This window comes from Trichosurus vulpecula, chromosome 7, assembly GCF_011100635.1.
Source record: "Trichosurus vulpecula isolate mTriVul1 chromosome 7, mTriVul1.pri, whole genome shotgun sequence".
NCBI classification, from domain to species: domain Eukaryota; kingdom Metazoa; phylum Chordata; class Mammalia; order Diprotodontia; family Phalangeridae; genus Trichosurus; species Trichosurus vulpecula.
In genome coordinates, this window is record NC_050579.1 from 189,852,966 (window position 1) to 189,868,259 (window position 15,294).

Here is a 15,294-nt window from a genome sequence, read left to right on the forward strand (position 1 = left end):
CCAGCCCAGGACAGCCTGAATGGTGGCTGGGTGAGGCCTGTCGTGCACAGAGCTGGGAGCTGAGGGGAGCAGAGCCCAGCGTAGGCGGTGGCAGTCCCAACTAGACCAGGAGCCAGGCGGTACAGGCCCTAGCACCCTGAATCAGTGAGCCGTGGCAGTTACCAGACTTCTCAACCCACAAACACCAAAGACAACACAGAAGGTTAGTGGGAAAAGCTGCAGGGGACAGAGTGAAAAGAGTTCATGGTTCGGCCACCACTCTGGGGGCAGCAGGGCTGGTGCAGTTACAGAAGTACAGCTGCAGTTGCTTCTGGCCCCAGGCCCACCTGGTGGGAGGAATTAAGTGGTGGATCAGAGCTGGAGTGCAGAGCCGGCTTAAGATCTGAGTCAGGTCCAGGTTGGTGGTTCTTGGGGAAGGAGGAGTACTGGTGTGGTAGAGCTGGCTGTATAGGAATAGCTCTGAAAACAATGGCACATCCCCTTAAGCTTGGAACAAAGTACTCTTTACTCTACAAGTAGTCATACCCCGATGAAAATCTCAAGGGTCAAGTAAATTGGCTGGGAACATGGCCAGGCAGTGAAAACAGACTCAGATTCAGTCTCAGACTTTGGAATCTTTCTTTGGTGACAAAAAAGACCAAAATACACAGCCAGAAGAAGTCAACAAAGTCAAAGAGCCTACATCAGAAGCCTCCAAGAAAAACATAAACTGGTCTCAGGCCGTGGAAGAGCTCAAAAAGGATTTGGAAAAGCAAGTTAGAGAAGTAGAGGAAAAACTGGGAAGAGAAATGACAGTGATACAAGAAAACCATGAAAAACAAGTCAGTGACTTGCTAAAGGAGAACCAAAAAAAATGGAAAAAAATACTGAAGAAAACAACACCTTAAAAAATAGACTAATTCAAATGGCAAAAGAGCTCCAAAAAGCCAGTGAGGAGAAGAATGCCTTGAAAGGCAGAATTAGCCAAATGGAAAAGGAGGTCCAAAAGACCACTGAAGAAAATACTACCTTAAAAATTAGATTGGAGCAAGTGGAAGCTAGTGACTTTATGAGAAATCAAGATATTATAAAACAGAGCCAAAGTAATGAAAAAGTGGAAGACAATGTGAAATATCTCATTGGAAAAAGCACTGACCTGGAGAATAGATCCAGGAGAGATAATATAAAAATTATTGGACTACCTGAAAGCCATGATCAAAAAAAGAGCCTAGATATCATCTTTCAAGAAATCATCAAGGAGAACTGCCCTGATATTCTAGAGCCAGAGGATAAAATAGAAATTGAAAAAATCCACCCATCGCCTCCTGAAAAGATCCCAAAAAGAAAACTTCTAGGAATATTGTCACCAAATTCCAGAGCTCCCAGATCAAGGAGAAAATACTGCAAGCAGCCAGAAAGAAACAATTTGAGTATTGTGGAAACCTAATGAGGATAACACAAGATCTAGCAGCTTCTACATTAAGGGATCAAAGGGCTTGGAATATGATATTCCACAGGTCAGTGGAGCTAGGATTAAAACTAAGAATCAGCTACGCAGCAAAACTGAGTATCATGCTCCAAGGCAAAATATGGACTTTCAATAAAATATAGGAGTTTCAAGCTTTCTCAATGAAAAGACCAGAGCTGAATAGAAAATTTGACTTTCAAACACAAGAATCAAGAGAAGCATGAAAAGGTAAACAAGAAAGAGAAATCACAAGGGACCTACTAAAGTTGAACTGTTTTGTTTACATTCCTACATGGAAAGATGATGTGTATGATTCATGAGACCTCAGTATTAGAGTAGCTGAAAAGAATATGCATATATATATATATGTGTGTGTATGTGTATATATGTGTATATATATATATATATGTGTGTGTGTGTGTATATATGTAGATATGTATATATATGCATATATTATATATGTATATGTATATATAGAGGGCACAGGGTGAGTTGAATATGAAGGGATGATATCTAAAAAAATAAAATCAAATTAAGGGTTGAGAGAGGGAGAAAGGGAGAGATAGAATGGGGTAAATTATCTCACATAAAAGTGACAAGAAAAAGCAGTTCTGTAGGAAGGGGAAAGGGTGCAGGTGAGGGGGAATGAGTAAATCTTGTTCTCATTGGATTTGACCTGAGGAGGGAATGACATACACACTCAATTGGGTATCTTACCCCGCAGGAAAGAAGGAGGAAGGAGATAAAAAAGGGGGGATGATAGAACGGAGGGCAGATAGGGGGAGGAGGTAATCAAAAACAAACACTTTCTAAAAGGGACAGGGTCAAGGGAGAAAATTGAATAAAGGGGGATAGGATAGGAAGGAGAAAAACGTAGTTATTCTTTCACAACATGAGTATTGTGGAAGGGTTTTACATAATGATACGCATGTGGCCTATGTTGAATTGCTTGCCTTCTTGGGGGGGGGGGGTGGAGGGAAGAGGGGAGAGAATTTGGAACTCAAACTTTTAAAAACAGATGTTCTAAAACAAAAAAAAAAGTTTTTGCATGCAACTAGGAAATAAGATACACAGGCAGTGGGGCATAGAAATTTATCTTGCCCACAAGAAAAGAAGGGAAAAGGGGATGGGAGGGGTGTGGGGTGAGAGAAGGGAAGGCTGACTGGGGAACGGGGCAACCAGAATATACGCCATCTTGGAGTGGGCGGGAGGGTAGAAATGGGGAGAAAAATCGTAATTCAAACTCTTGTGAAAATCAATGCTGGAAACTAAATATATTAAATAAATTAAATAATAAAAAAAGATATTTGGATGACTCTAAGACTTACAAGAAACTGTATGGTTTGTGAGTTGTCATAGCCTATATACTCCATATCTTTGTGAGGCTATATGGTGTGGTTTGGTAGAAAGAGCACTGGACTCTGTGTATGTCCAGATGCTTCTGGTTTTTGCCATGTAACCTGAAGCAAGTCATTTATCCACATCTTACACATGAGGAAACTGAAGCTCAAAGGTAAAAAAAAAAAATACTTGTACTACTTACCTCATAGGGTTACAAAATCTAAGAATGAGAAGGGACCATAGAGGCCATATTGCCTAACCCATACCTGACTAAAACTGGCCTTCCCAGCACTGCTGGTCTCTGCTTAGTGACCTCCTTTGAGGTTCATTACTCCCATTACTGCCTGAAGCAGCTCAGCCCGCTTTGGAATAGCTGTAATGGTTAGGAAGTTTTCCTTTACATCAAGCCTATATCTGCCTTTCTGAAACTCCCACCCATTATTTTTAGTTCTTCCCCCTGGCAGCAAGCAGAGTAACTTCAATTCTTCTACAGTATACCCCTTCAGATTTTTTTTTAAATTTTCTTGGAGGGGGGAAGGCAGGGCAATTGGGGTTAAGTTACTTGCCCAAGGTCACACAGCTAGTGCGTGTGTCAGGTCTCTGAGGTCGGATTTGGACTCAGGTCCTCCTGACTCCAGGACCGGTGCTCTACTCACTGCGCCACCTAGCTGTCCCCCTTCAGATATTTTTTAACTGTTATTATAATTCCCTAAGCCTTTTTTTTACAGGCCCAGCATCCCCACTTCTCCTGTTAGTCCTCCCATGTTAAGGTCTCCAGTCCCCTCGAATGTAATCTAGCTTGTCAGTGTCCTTTAACCAAATGTTCTAGTTTGTGATGTGACTAATACTCAGTTTCTAGCCAGATCATCACTTCCCTCCCTGCAGCCTAGGATAGCATTAGATCAAGACCTGGTATACAGTAGGAACTTAACTAATACTTGCTGAATGATTGGCATATACAGGAGATATACCTTGTTAGAGAAGAGTCATTAAGGTGATGTTTTGCTTTATTGAGTCAAATGAATTTTTTAATAGTCAAAAAACTATAATCACAGTACAATCTTATGTTTTCTATGCCTTCCAGTCATTTATATGGCTAAATGTATTGTTTGTGAGAGCCTTTCTCATAGTTTGAGCAAACATATCTTCAATATGTCTGCAAATTATATTTGCAAAGATTTTGTAAAGTTGAAAAAGAAAACAATAATTTAGGCCAGCATATATTGATATTTTGTCAGCTGACTTTCAAAAAAAAGTAATAATAAACCCTGTGAATTTTCTCTCCCCAAGCACTTAGAATCTGTCCCTCTTTCAGATGTCATGACAGTGGAACTCTTAGCCTCCACAAAATCATGTCACTTCTAGTACAGGCTTCCTATGTGGTGGATACTTGCTCTGTCCTTCCAATTCTTCCCATCTTTGTTAGCTCTGGTGACTTTCCTACCTCCTTAGGAAGCATAGAGGTGAACATGATGTTTCAGTCCAAAAGTGGTAACTCTTCTGAAGTCATTGATGTGAGAAAAGAGCTAGTTATAGAAATCTTGAATAAACCTTTCCATTTTTCATCTTTTCATTTTCTCTGCTCTAGTTTCATTGTGAAATATGCCTAAGTAATCTGGCATAATAGGATCTCTCACCAAGTTTGTTTTTCCTTTTGCTTTCTTTAGTGAGGTAGCAGTGCTCATCATCTTCTGCCATCTATCTCCATTAAAGTTCCCAAGTGAGTGTTTGCTCTAAACTGTTCTTGCTCTTGGTTATACAGAGAGCTGATTCAGGAATGACTCTCCTGTAGCTAATCAGTTGTTGCCTGTCTGTTAGAACGTAATTGGTTTGATTTTTGTAAGTGTCTGTTGTTCCCCATGACCAGTATCTTCTCATTGTCTTCTGGAAATACCTGTATGCTTTGGCTTCACTCATTTCTTATTTCTGAACTAGGTTTCCCTGCATATTTTTTGCTCTCTCACCACTTCTGTCTTTCTTTTGAAATAGCTTAGCATAGAAGTATAACATTGATTGCTTGAAGGATCTTTTAAATTCCTTTCAGAATTTCTCCATCTCTTCATCTTCTGTAAGAGATTTTGGCATATAAGCTGCAATTACCCTCATGTGAGTCTTTTTGAAAATGCTTTCCATGAGTACTGCAATACCACATGACTATTAATTCCACAAAATAATGTGTCTTGTTGCCATTGGGACCCAGGATAAAATAAATCCTTTCATATCCTTTATTTGCATTTCCAAGAAGAACCTATGAGCAATCATTTGTTTTAACTACCTCTTCCTTTTCTCTTTTGGTTTTAATTATCTCAAGAATAGAGATCACCAGCTTAGACAAGAATTTCACAAAACTGTCTTAAAATTGTTTAAGTGCCCTTTGCCATGCCCCCCCCCACTCTTTCTACTGTTTTACCTCCATCAACACATAAACAGGGGATAGTCACATGGGACTGAAGGCCATCTTGTATTTTTCCTTATTCCATGGGTTATCATGGCTAAAGAATTCATCCCTAAACCTTAGCTAATCTACTGGCAATTAACTTCTCTTAGCAAGGATTTCTAGTCACAATTTTTATTCTATCCTTCCCAGTCTCCAAGTCATACTAGTCAGAAAACCAAACCAAAGAAAAATAATAGTTGAATTATTGTTGAGCCTCTTCACTATCATTCATTATCATCATCACATCTATTCAAGTTAGTGATCCTGTCAGACCCCCTCAAACATCCTTACTTCCCACTTCCTCAACTTATTCCTTTTTCATAACATGTACTTCTCTAGACCACTGCAGTTACACATAGAGATGGTCATACCCTTAATCTTTCTATTATGCACAAGTGTTCCATTTCCATGTTCATGAACTCTGCTGATCAAGACTTATTGTCATCCCACCTCTCCCACTACCTTGCAATCCCAAATGCTATTCTTTATCCTCATTGAAACCTCCAGTCCTCCTCCCTTAAGTTCTTTCCCAAGCCACGATTGTCTACACTCTCCTCCCGTCTCCATCTTGACTCTTTGGTGAACCAGTTCAGCTCTACGCTGCCCTGTTCTCTTGATTCCCTTGCACACTTATCCTGTTGCCAGTCTTCCCCTGCCAAAGCTCAGCCTTGGATCATTTCCACCATTGTTGCTTTTTCTCCTATTCATGAGCATAGCTGAAGAAAATCATAAAACTGTGCTAAGTCTACTGCAAATTTATCTTATGTGATTTTAGCTGGACCCTCTATGCATGTACCACAGTAGCTTTTGCAGTCCTTTTCATCCCTCCTCAAACCTGTCATAGGTCTCTACCATCTCCTTCCCCCTTCTTCACAGCTGGAAACCTTACCTAATATTTCACTGGAAAAAAAGAGGCCATTTGTCAAGAACTCACTCTCAGATGCCTTCCACCGCTATCTCCTCTTCCACCCTTGTCTTAACGCTTTTGTGACATTACTCTTTCCTGGTTCATATTCTGCCTGTCTGACCACTCCTCCTCAGTCTCCTGGAATTTTACTGGGTGTGCAGAAAAAGATGTATATTGACAAGCTGGAGTAAATTTAGAGGAAAGTTGCCAGGATCATGAAGGGAGAACTTGAGACACTTGCTACTGTGTCATAAATTGATAATGATTATCCTGAAGAAGAGAACACTTTAAGGGGGACACCTTAAGTATTTAAAGGACCATTTATTACATAAAAGAAGGTATTAGGATTTTCTGCTTGGCCTCAGAAGATTGTATTAGAAACTATGGGTAGTATGATGAAGAAATGCTATTCACCACCAGAGAAAGAAGCAATAGAGTTTGAATGTAGATCAAAGCACACCATTTTTTAACTTTCTTTATGTTTTCCATGGATTTTTTTAATCTGTGTTTTCTTTCACAACATGTCTAATATGGAAGTATATTTTTCATGACTACACCTTTATAACCTATATCAAATTGTTTGCCATCTTGGATGGGATAGGGGAAGGAAGGAAGGAGAGTATTTGGAACTTAAAATTTTTAAAAACAAATGTTAAAAATTGTTTTTACATGCAATTGGAAAATAAAATATTTAAAATTTTTAAAAAAGAAACAATGGGTAGAAGTAGCAGACAGGCAGGTTTAGGATCAATGAAAGGAAAAGTTCTTAACAATTAGAGCCATCCCTCCAAACACAATGGTATCCTCCATCCTTGAAAATCTATAAGCAGAAACTGAATGATCACTTCTCAGAGATATTGGTAAGGAGGTGCTCTTAACCTGGTGTCTGTGAACTCCTTTTTTTAAAAAATATTTTGATATATTTCAATATAATTGGTGTCCTTTGTAATGCTTTTTATTTTTATTTTATGCATTTAAAAACATTACTCTGTGAAAAAGGTCCAGACTTAATGTGGATGCCTGATTGCCTTTAGCCCTCTTGTAGTTTAGAACTCCCAAGTACAGTCGTGCCAACTTCAGCCTCCCTAATAGCATAGATTATAGGTATATAGAATTTGTTTTATTGAACTTCATGTTTTTATGAAGGTTTATGGCTTTATTATTGTTTAAGGGGAGGGAACATGAGAGGAAAAAATAATAAATGTCAGTCAAAATAAATAATTTCCTGGGAATTCAAGAAATAAAGGACCCTTGCTATAGAGAGATTGCTGTTTAGAAAGGCCCATATGATCTCTGAGGTTCCCTCCCACTTGTAAGATTCTTTGATTCTGTTTTTGTATTTTGAAAGATTTCAGTGCATTTAGAGGCATTTTATTTTGTAGGTGAGAAATCGCATGAGATAAAGCTCTTGGAAGAAACTCACAAACAAGAAATCAGTCGTTTGCAGAAGAGATTACAGTGGTATGCAGAAAATCAGGAACTTCTGGATAAAGATGCTATTCGACTTAGAGAGGCAAATGAGGAAATTGAGAAACTTAAACTCCAGGTAATAGTTATGATTCAGAGTTTGCTTCTGTAGCCATTCTGATAAACCATTTTCTCAGCATTTACATATAGTTTTAGAAATATTTTGACTCCTTAATTTTAGAAATAGTTTTTGATCTCTGGATATAATCAAAGATTGTAGGTCATTGCTAGGTTTGAACAAGATTTTTATGTTTATCTCAAATCTTTGGATTCCTAACTCAAGTGAAGCACAGATTGTTGAAGAGCATGAGTCTTAGTTGTACTAATGCTGGCTTTTGCAGAATAAAGCACTAATATTCAGTTGTTCTAATATAAGAGCTAAGGGCAGGGGGATGTGCAGGAAAGATGAGAAAGGAACTTTTCCAAAATGCCTCTCTGACAGCTCTTTTCCTTTCTCTCCTCTCCTCTTTTCTCTCCTTTCTTCTGTTCTTTCTCCTCCCCCTCCCTGTGCCTCCAGAATCTTCTCAACTTCACCATACAACTTAAGTCTCATATTTCCTGGAGTCTGGTAGATGGCCCCAAGGATATCCCACTGAATATGTCTACATATTCAAAATTGAATTTGTCATCTTTTATTCCACAACTAACCCTTTCTCTTAACATCTCCATTTTTATGGATGGCATGCTCATCCTTCTAGCCACCCAGACTCAACAGCTGTCTTCTTTAATTATTCTTCACCCTGTCCCCAGTATCCATCCAATGTCAGCTTCTGTTGATTCCTATTCCACCATAGCTTAAAACCCTATGTACTTTTTTCCACTTTCACTATTACCACTATAATTTGATCTCTCATCACTTTCACCAAGACTATTGTAATAGTCTCCTAACTTAGATTCCTACTTCCACTTTCTCTGCTCCTAAATCCTATCTTTCATGCTGCTTCCTATTTAGCTTAATGCACCATTATGATCACTTACTCCTTAAAAATCTTTAGTGATTCTTTGTTGTTTACCACTTAAAATATGTTGCTCTAAGCCTGGGCATTCATGATCTTTCATTCACTGGCTTTGACAAACCCCCACAAATCTTTATTCCTCAGAACTCTACTTGGATTCTTCATTCTAGTCAAACCTGACTACTTTTCCTCCATTCTCATTCTGTCCTCTTCCTTTTTTTTAAAATTTGTTTATTTAATTTATTTAATATTTTTAGTTTTCAGCATTGATTTTCACAAGAGTTTGAATTACAAATTTTCTCCCTATTTCTACCCTCCCCCACACTCCAAGATGGCATATATTCTGGTTGCCCCATTCCCCAGTCAACCCTCCCTTCTGTCACCCCACTCGCCCCCATCCCCTTTTCCCTTACTTTCTTGTAGGGCAAGATACATTTCTATGCCCCATTCCCTGTATATCTTATTTCCTAGTTGCATGCAAAAACTTTTTTTTTGAACATCTGCTTTTAAAACTTTGAGTTCCAAATTCTATCCCCTCGTCCCTCCCCACCCACCCTCCCTAAGAAGGCAAACAATTCAACATAGGCCACATGCGTATCATTATGTAAAACCCTTCCACAATACTCATGTTGTGAAAGACTGACTATATTTTGCTCCTTCCTATCCTATCCCCCTTTATTCAATTTTCTCCCTTGACCCTGTCCCTTTTCAAAAGTGTTTGTTTTTGATTCCCTCCTCCCCCTATCTGCCCTCCCTTCTATCGTCCCCCCTTTTTTATCTCCTTCCTCCTTCTTTCCTGTGGGGTAAGATACCCAATTGAGTGTGTATGTTATTCCATCCTCAGGTCAAATCCGATGAGAGCAAGATTCACTCATTCCCCCTTACCTGCCTACTCTTCCCTTCCTACAAAACTGCTTTTTCTTGCCACTCTTATGTGAGATAATTTACCCCATTCTATCTCTCCCTTTCTCCCTCTCTCAATATATTCCTCTCTCATCCCTTAATTTGATTCTATATTTTTAAGTATCATCCCTTCATATTTGGCTCACCCTGTGCCTTCTGTGTGTGTGTGTGTGTGTGTGTGTGTGTGTGTGTGTGTGTGTATGTATGTATGTATGTATGTATTTATATTCCCTTCAGTTATCCTAATACTGAAGTCTCATGAATTATACACATCGTCTTTCCACGTAGGAATGTAAACAAAACAGTTCAACTTTAGTAAGTCCCTTATGATTTCTCTTTCTTGTTTACCTTTTCATGCTTCTCTTGATTCTTGTGTTTGAAAGGCAAATTTTCTATTCGGCTCTGGTCTTTTCACTGAGAAAGCTTGAAAGTCCTCAATTTTATTGAAAGTCCATATTTTGCCTTGGAGCATGATACTCAGTTTTGCTGGGTAGGTGATTCTTAGTTTTAATCCTAGCTCCATTGACCTCTGGAATATCATATTCCAAGCCCTTTGATCCCTTAATGTAGAAGGATCTGGTCCTGATTGTGTTTCCCCAATACTCAAATTGTTTCTTTCTGGCTGCTTGCAGTATTTTCTCCTTGATCTGGGAGCTCTGGAATTTGGTGACAATATTCCTAGGAATTTTCTTTTGGGGATCTTTTTCAGGAGGCGATCAGTAGATTCTTTCAACTTCTATTTTACCCTCTGGCTCTAGAATATCAGGGCAGTTCTCCTTGATAATTTCTTGAAAGATGATATCTAGGCTCTTTTTTTGATCATGGCTTTCAGGTAGTCCAATAATTTTTAAATTATCTCTCCTGGATCTATTTTCCAGGTCAGTAGTTTTTCCAATGAGATATTTCACATTGTCTTCCATTTTTTTCATTCCTTTGGTTCTGTTTAATGATTTCTCATAAAGTCACTAGCTTCCACTTGCTCCAATCTAATTTTTAAGGTAGTATTTTCTTTAGTGGTCTTTTGGACCTCCTTTTCCATTTGGCTAATTCTGCCTTTCAAGGCATTCTTCTCCTCACTGGCTTTTTGGAGCTCTATTGCCATTTGAGTTAGTTTATTTTTTAAGGTGTTATTTTCTTCACTACTTTTTTGGGTCTCCTTTAGCAAGTCATTGACTTATTTTTCGTGGTTTTCTTGCAGTATTCTCATTTCTCTTCCCAGTTTTTCCTCTACTTCTCTAACTTGCTTTTCCAAATCCTTTTTGAGCTCTTCCATGGCCTGAGACCAGTTCATGTTTTTCTTGGAGGCTTTTGATGTAGGCTCTTTGACTTTGTTGACTTCTTTTGGCTGTATGTTTTGGTCTTCTTTGTCACCAGAGAAGGATTCCAAAGTCTGAGTCTGAATCTGAGTCTGTTTTCACTGCCTGGCCATGTTCCCAGCCAACTTACTTGACTCTTGAGTTTTTCGTCGCGGTATGACTGCTTGTAGAGTATAGAGTACTTTGTCCCAAGCTTGAGGGGCTATGCTGTTGTTTTCAGAGCTATTTCTACACAGCAAGCTCTGCCACACCAGTGCTACACCTCTCCCAAGAACCACCAACCTGGACCTGACTCAGATCTTAAGCTGGCTCTGCACTCCTGCTCAGATCCACCACTTAATTCCTCCCACCAGGTGGGCCTGGGGCCAGAAGCAACTGCAGCTGTAGCTCTGGAAGCAGCCTCAGAGCTGTACCACCTCCACTGCCCCCAGGGCCTGACCATCAACTCCTTTCACTCTGTCCCAGCAGCTTTTCCCACTAACCTTCTCTGTTGTCTTTGGTGTTTGTGGACTGAGAAGTCTGGTGACTGCCACAGCTCACTGATTCAGGGTGCTAGGGCCTGTACCGCCCGGCTCCTGATCTGGTTGGTCTGGGCGTGGCTTACACTGGGCTCTGCTCCCAGTTCCGTGTGATAGACCTTACCCTACAACCATCCAGGCTGTCCTGGGCTGGAGCCCTGCTTCCCTCTGCTATTTTGTGGGTTCTGCAGTTCTAGAATTTGTTCAGAGCCATTTTTTATAAGTGTTTGGAGGGACCGGGGCCGGTGGGCGGGGGAGCTCACACAAGTCCCTGCTTTTCAGCTGCCATATTGGCTCTGCCCCTCATTGTATCCTCTTTCATCTCCTTGCCTTTGTTTGTATGCTTGACTTGAAGCAAACTCTTTCCTCCCAAGTATGACTAGATTAAATCCTTCCCTCTCTTCAATCCTGAAAACAAGTTCCAGCTTTTTTTACCAAGATCCCCAGTCTCTCAGCTGGAGATGATCTCTCCCCTCTTGAATTTCTCATGGCACTTTGATGGACCTCTTTTACTGTCAGCTATGTGATGCAGTTATCTGTGTGTACATATCTCATTTCCCTTATTACATTAAAAGCCCTTATGTCCAGTTTCATCGTTGAATTTTCAGGGCCTACCATAGTGCCTTGCACATAGTAGACACATAAATGTTTGTTGAATTAAATTGCCAACTAGACTATTTACCACCAGCAGAGGAAAAATAAAGCAGGCTATTCCCAGGACTCTTCACCCATTGAAACCAACTGAAATCCTCTTCTTCCATGGGCCACATACCACATGCTCATTTTACATATTAAGTGGCCTTTTAATATGCTTTTTTCTTGTGGTTGAACAGGTTGAGAAACTTAAAACAGAAGCTGGGAATCAGTCTGTACAACAGAAGTTACGTCAGAAAGACAGAGCAGTTGATGCTAAAAAAATTCAGGATCTTGAACGACAGGTATGTTGTTAGACTTAATTTCATATTAAAAATATTTTGTAATCAATGTATTTTCTCCCTCTCTGAGGTGAAATAATTTTATTTTCCTTTGGAAAACACTAATAATGTTACTTTAGATCTGTAGTTCTTATTTGTATATTTTAATGTTGCTCTCTACAAGGTTAAAAATATTTGTGATATAGAATTTGAGAAAACATTAATAAAGTAGTATATATAGGGAAGAAACACAGAAATAAAAACCAAGAGGAATTCTCCAGTAGGTAAATGGTTAATGAATATAAACAAATAGTTCTCAGAAGTAGAATTGCATACTATTAGCAACCACATAAAGTTGGTTCCAAATTGATAATAATAAGAGAAATGCAAATTTTTAAAAACCTCTGAGGTTTCACCTCACACCTAGCAAATTAGCAAAGATGGCAAAAGATAGAAATATTCAATACCGGATATTGGGTGAACTATTTTAAGACAGATAAACTAATAAACTGTGGGTTGAGCTGCAAATTGGTCTACCTGTTTTAGAAAGTGGTTTAGATTTATTCTTTTAAAAAATGGTGACTAGAGAATCCATACTCTTTGACCTGGATATTCCACTGTAAGGTGTATATGCCAAGCAGGTGAAAGATAGAAAGTTTTCATGTACACCAAAGTATGCATGGCACCACTTTGTAATAACAAAATAATTGAAAAGAAAATAGGTTCTATATGTGGAATCACTGAAAACAAATTGGGGGATGTGAATATAAAGGATCATTGCTGTACCATAAGAAGTAACTAATAATGAAGAGCTCATATAGAAAGACCTATATGAATGAATGACAGATGAAGTAAGCAGAACCAAGATGTCAATATACACAATATCTACATTCATTTAAATGCAACAAAAAAGAAATAGAATGCTGTATTTTAAATTATAATAACCAAAATTGACTTAGTGGATAGCTTTCAATACCAACCCTCCCTTGTCATCTGTGATTGCCTTTCCCCTCACTAACTCCCCCCCCCAATTTTATCATCCACCCCTCATCCCTTTCCCTCTTCCTTTTCCTCTCTATTACGTATCAGACTCCATCTCCCATCTACATGCCTTTGTCCTGGACAACTCCCATGCCTAGAATGTACTCTCTCCTAACCTCTACTGCAAAGACTAACTTTATTCCTTCAAGATTCAGCTCAAGCACCATCTACATGAAGCCCTTCCTGACCACCACCAGTTTCTTATATCATCTTTCCCAAACTATTTGATATTTTACTACTTCATATCTGTTTACCTTTATTATCTTTATATTATTTCTGCATATACATAAACAGGGTGCCCTAAAAGCCTTAGTACAATTTTAAGCTTTAGTAGCTACTTATTGTTATAAACTGAACCACAACTTTTGGGATACCTTATATAAGTATTTGTCTCCCCCACTAGAATGTAAATTCATTGAAAATTGGGGTTAATTTTTTTTTAATTTGTATTCCCAGCACATAACATAGTACCTCTCACATAGTAGGTGTTTAATAAATGATTGTCGGTTGATTAATTGATAGGAGAATGTGTGGAATATACTGTTAGACACAGTTAATGTGTTGATTAATTTTTCTGAACTGCTTTTTAAGAATGTTTAAGGGAGAACAGAGAGGTATGTTTGAAATTAAAGTTCTATAAAAATTAAAGATTTAAAAAGACACAATGATGCGAATATCAGTGAAGAGAAGAAAACACTCAAATCATTGAAGAAATATAGCAGCTTAAGGAAAGCATAAGAGGTAAACCCAGAAGAATTGAATATAACACAATTATAAGCAAAATCTCAAAGAAAAGAATGGCTTGAGGCAAGAAATTTTTTTAATGAAATTAGATCTCTTAAAAAAGTGGAAGAATAATAAATGACTTAGAACAGAAGATGGGAAACCTTACCCAGGTAGTGGACTCTGAAAATTAAAACGGAGCAAATAAAGCACAATGATTCTGTGAGATACCAAGGCATATTAGGACAGAGCCAAAAGACTAAGAGGTTAGAAGAACATGTAAAGTATTGCCTATCCAAAAAATGGACCAAGAAAACAGAGCAAGGAGAGATAATTTAAGAATCATCAGATGCCAAGAAAAACATGACCAAAACAAAAACCTAGACATCATATTACAGTAAATCATTAAAAAACAAACTTCTGCCCAGATCTATTAGAACCCAAGAATGTCATAGCCCAAATCCAGAGCTTCTAGGTCAAAGAAATGATACTAAAGGCATCCAGAAAGAAAGAGTTTAAGGACTAAGGAACCACAGTCAAAATCACAGAAGATAGCAGCAGCTACTATAAAGGAAAAGAAAAATTTGAATAAAGTAATCCAAAAAGCAAAAAATGAAAACTTAAAACCAAGAATAACGTACCTTTCAAAACTAAGTATAATCTACAAGAGTCAAATGTGCTTTTAATATAAAAGGACTTTCAAGCATTCCTGATGAAAAGCCTTGAACAGAGCAGAAACATCGAAATGCACAGGCATTTGAACAACTGAAAAGGGATAAATGATGACAAAGTAGTTATATTCTAATAGAAGATACAAATATCCCTTTAGAATCCTAATGTCTTCAAGAGATAAATATAGGACCTGTGTATAGTTTTGTTCTGTTTCATAGATTTTAAGAGTGGAAAGAAAAGGAAAGGAAAAAGGAATACACTGTGGAAGAAATGGAAAAAAAGGGGGAGGAACTTAACTGTTTTGCATAAATGGTATGCATGGCAAGAACTTCATATGTATGAAGGAAAGGATAATGAAAGCAGGCATATTGTAGCCTCACTTTTATCTAAACTAGATAAGTGAGAGTTGAACACATATAAAAACTGAATTTGGTGTAGAAATACATTAACTTAAAGAGATAGAAGTGGTCATAGGAAAGGGGGGAAAGTGTGTAAAGGAGGGACAGTAGAGTCATGAAGTAAATAGTAACAAGCAAAAGAAATTTCATCTTTGGGAGAGGTTAATCCTGAAGAGGAAACTTAAAAGTGAAAGGAAGTATAAGAATAAGAGTAAAGAGAGCTGGAACAGAAGAGTAGGAACAGATTAATTCAA

The 15,294-nt window shown here is 38.3% G+C and overlaps 1 protein-coding gene across 1 annotated transcript in view; it reads left to right on the forward strand.

The window, feature by feature from the left end:
• The window catches only part of CEP162 (centrosomal protein 162), a 122,722-nt gene that overhangs the window by 85,396 nt on the left and 22,032 nt on the right, over window positions 1–15,294 (forward strand). The window contains exons 20-21 of the mRNA XM_036768893.1: window positions 7,515–7,678; window positions 12,126–12,230. Of these exons, the coding sequence (XP_036624788.1) occupies window positions 7,515–7,678; window positions 12,126–12,230 (269 nt within the window). The remainder of the gene's footprint in view (window positions 1–7,514; window positions 7,679–12,125; window positions 12,231–15,294) is intronic.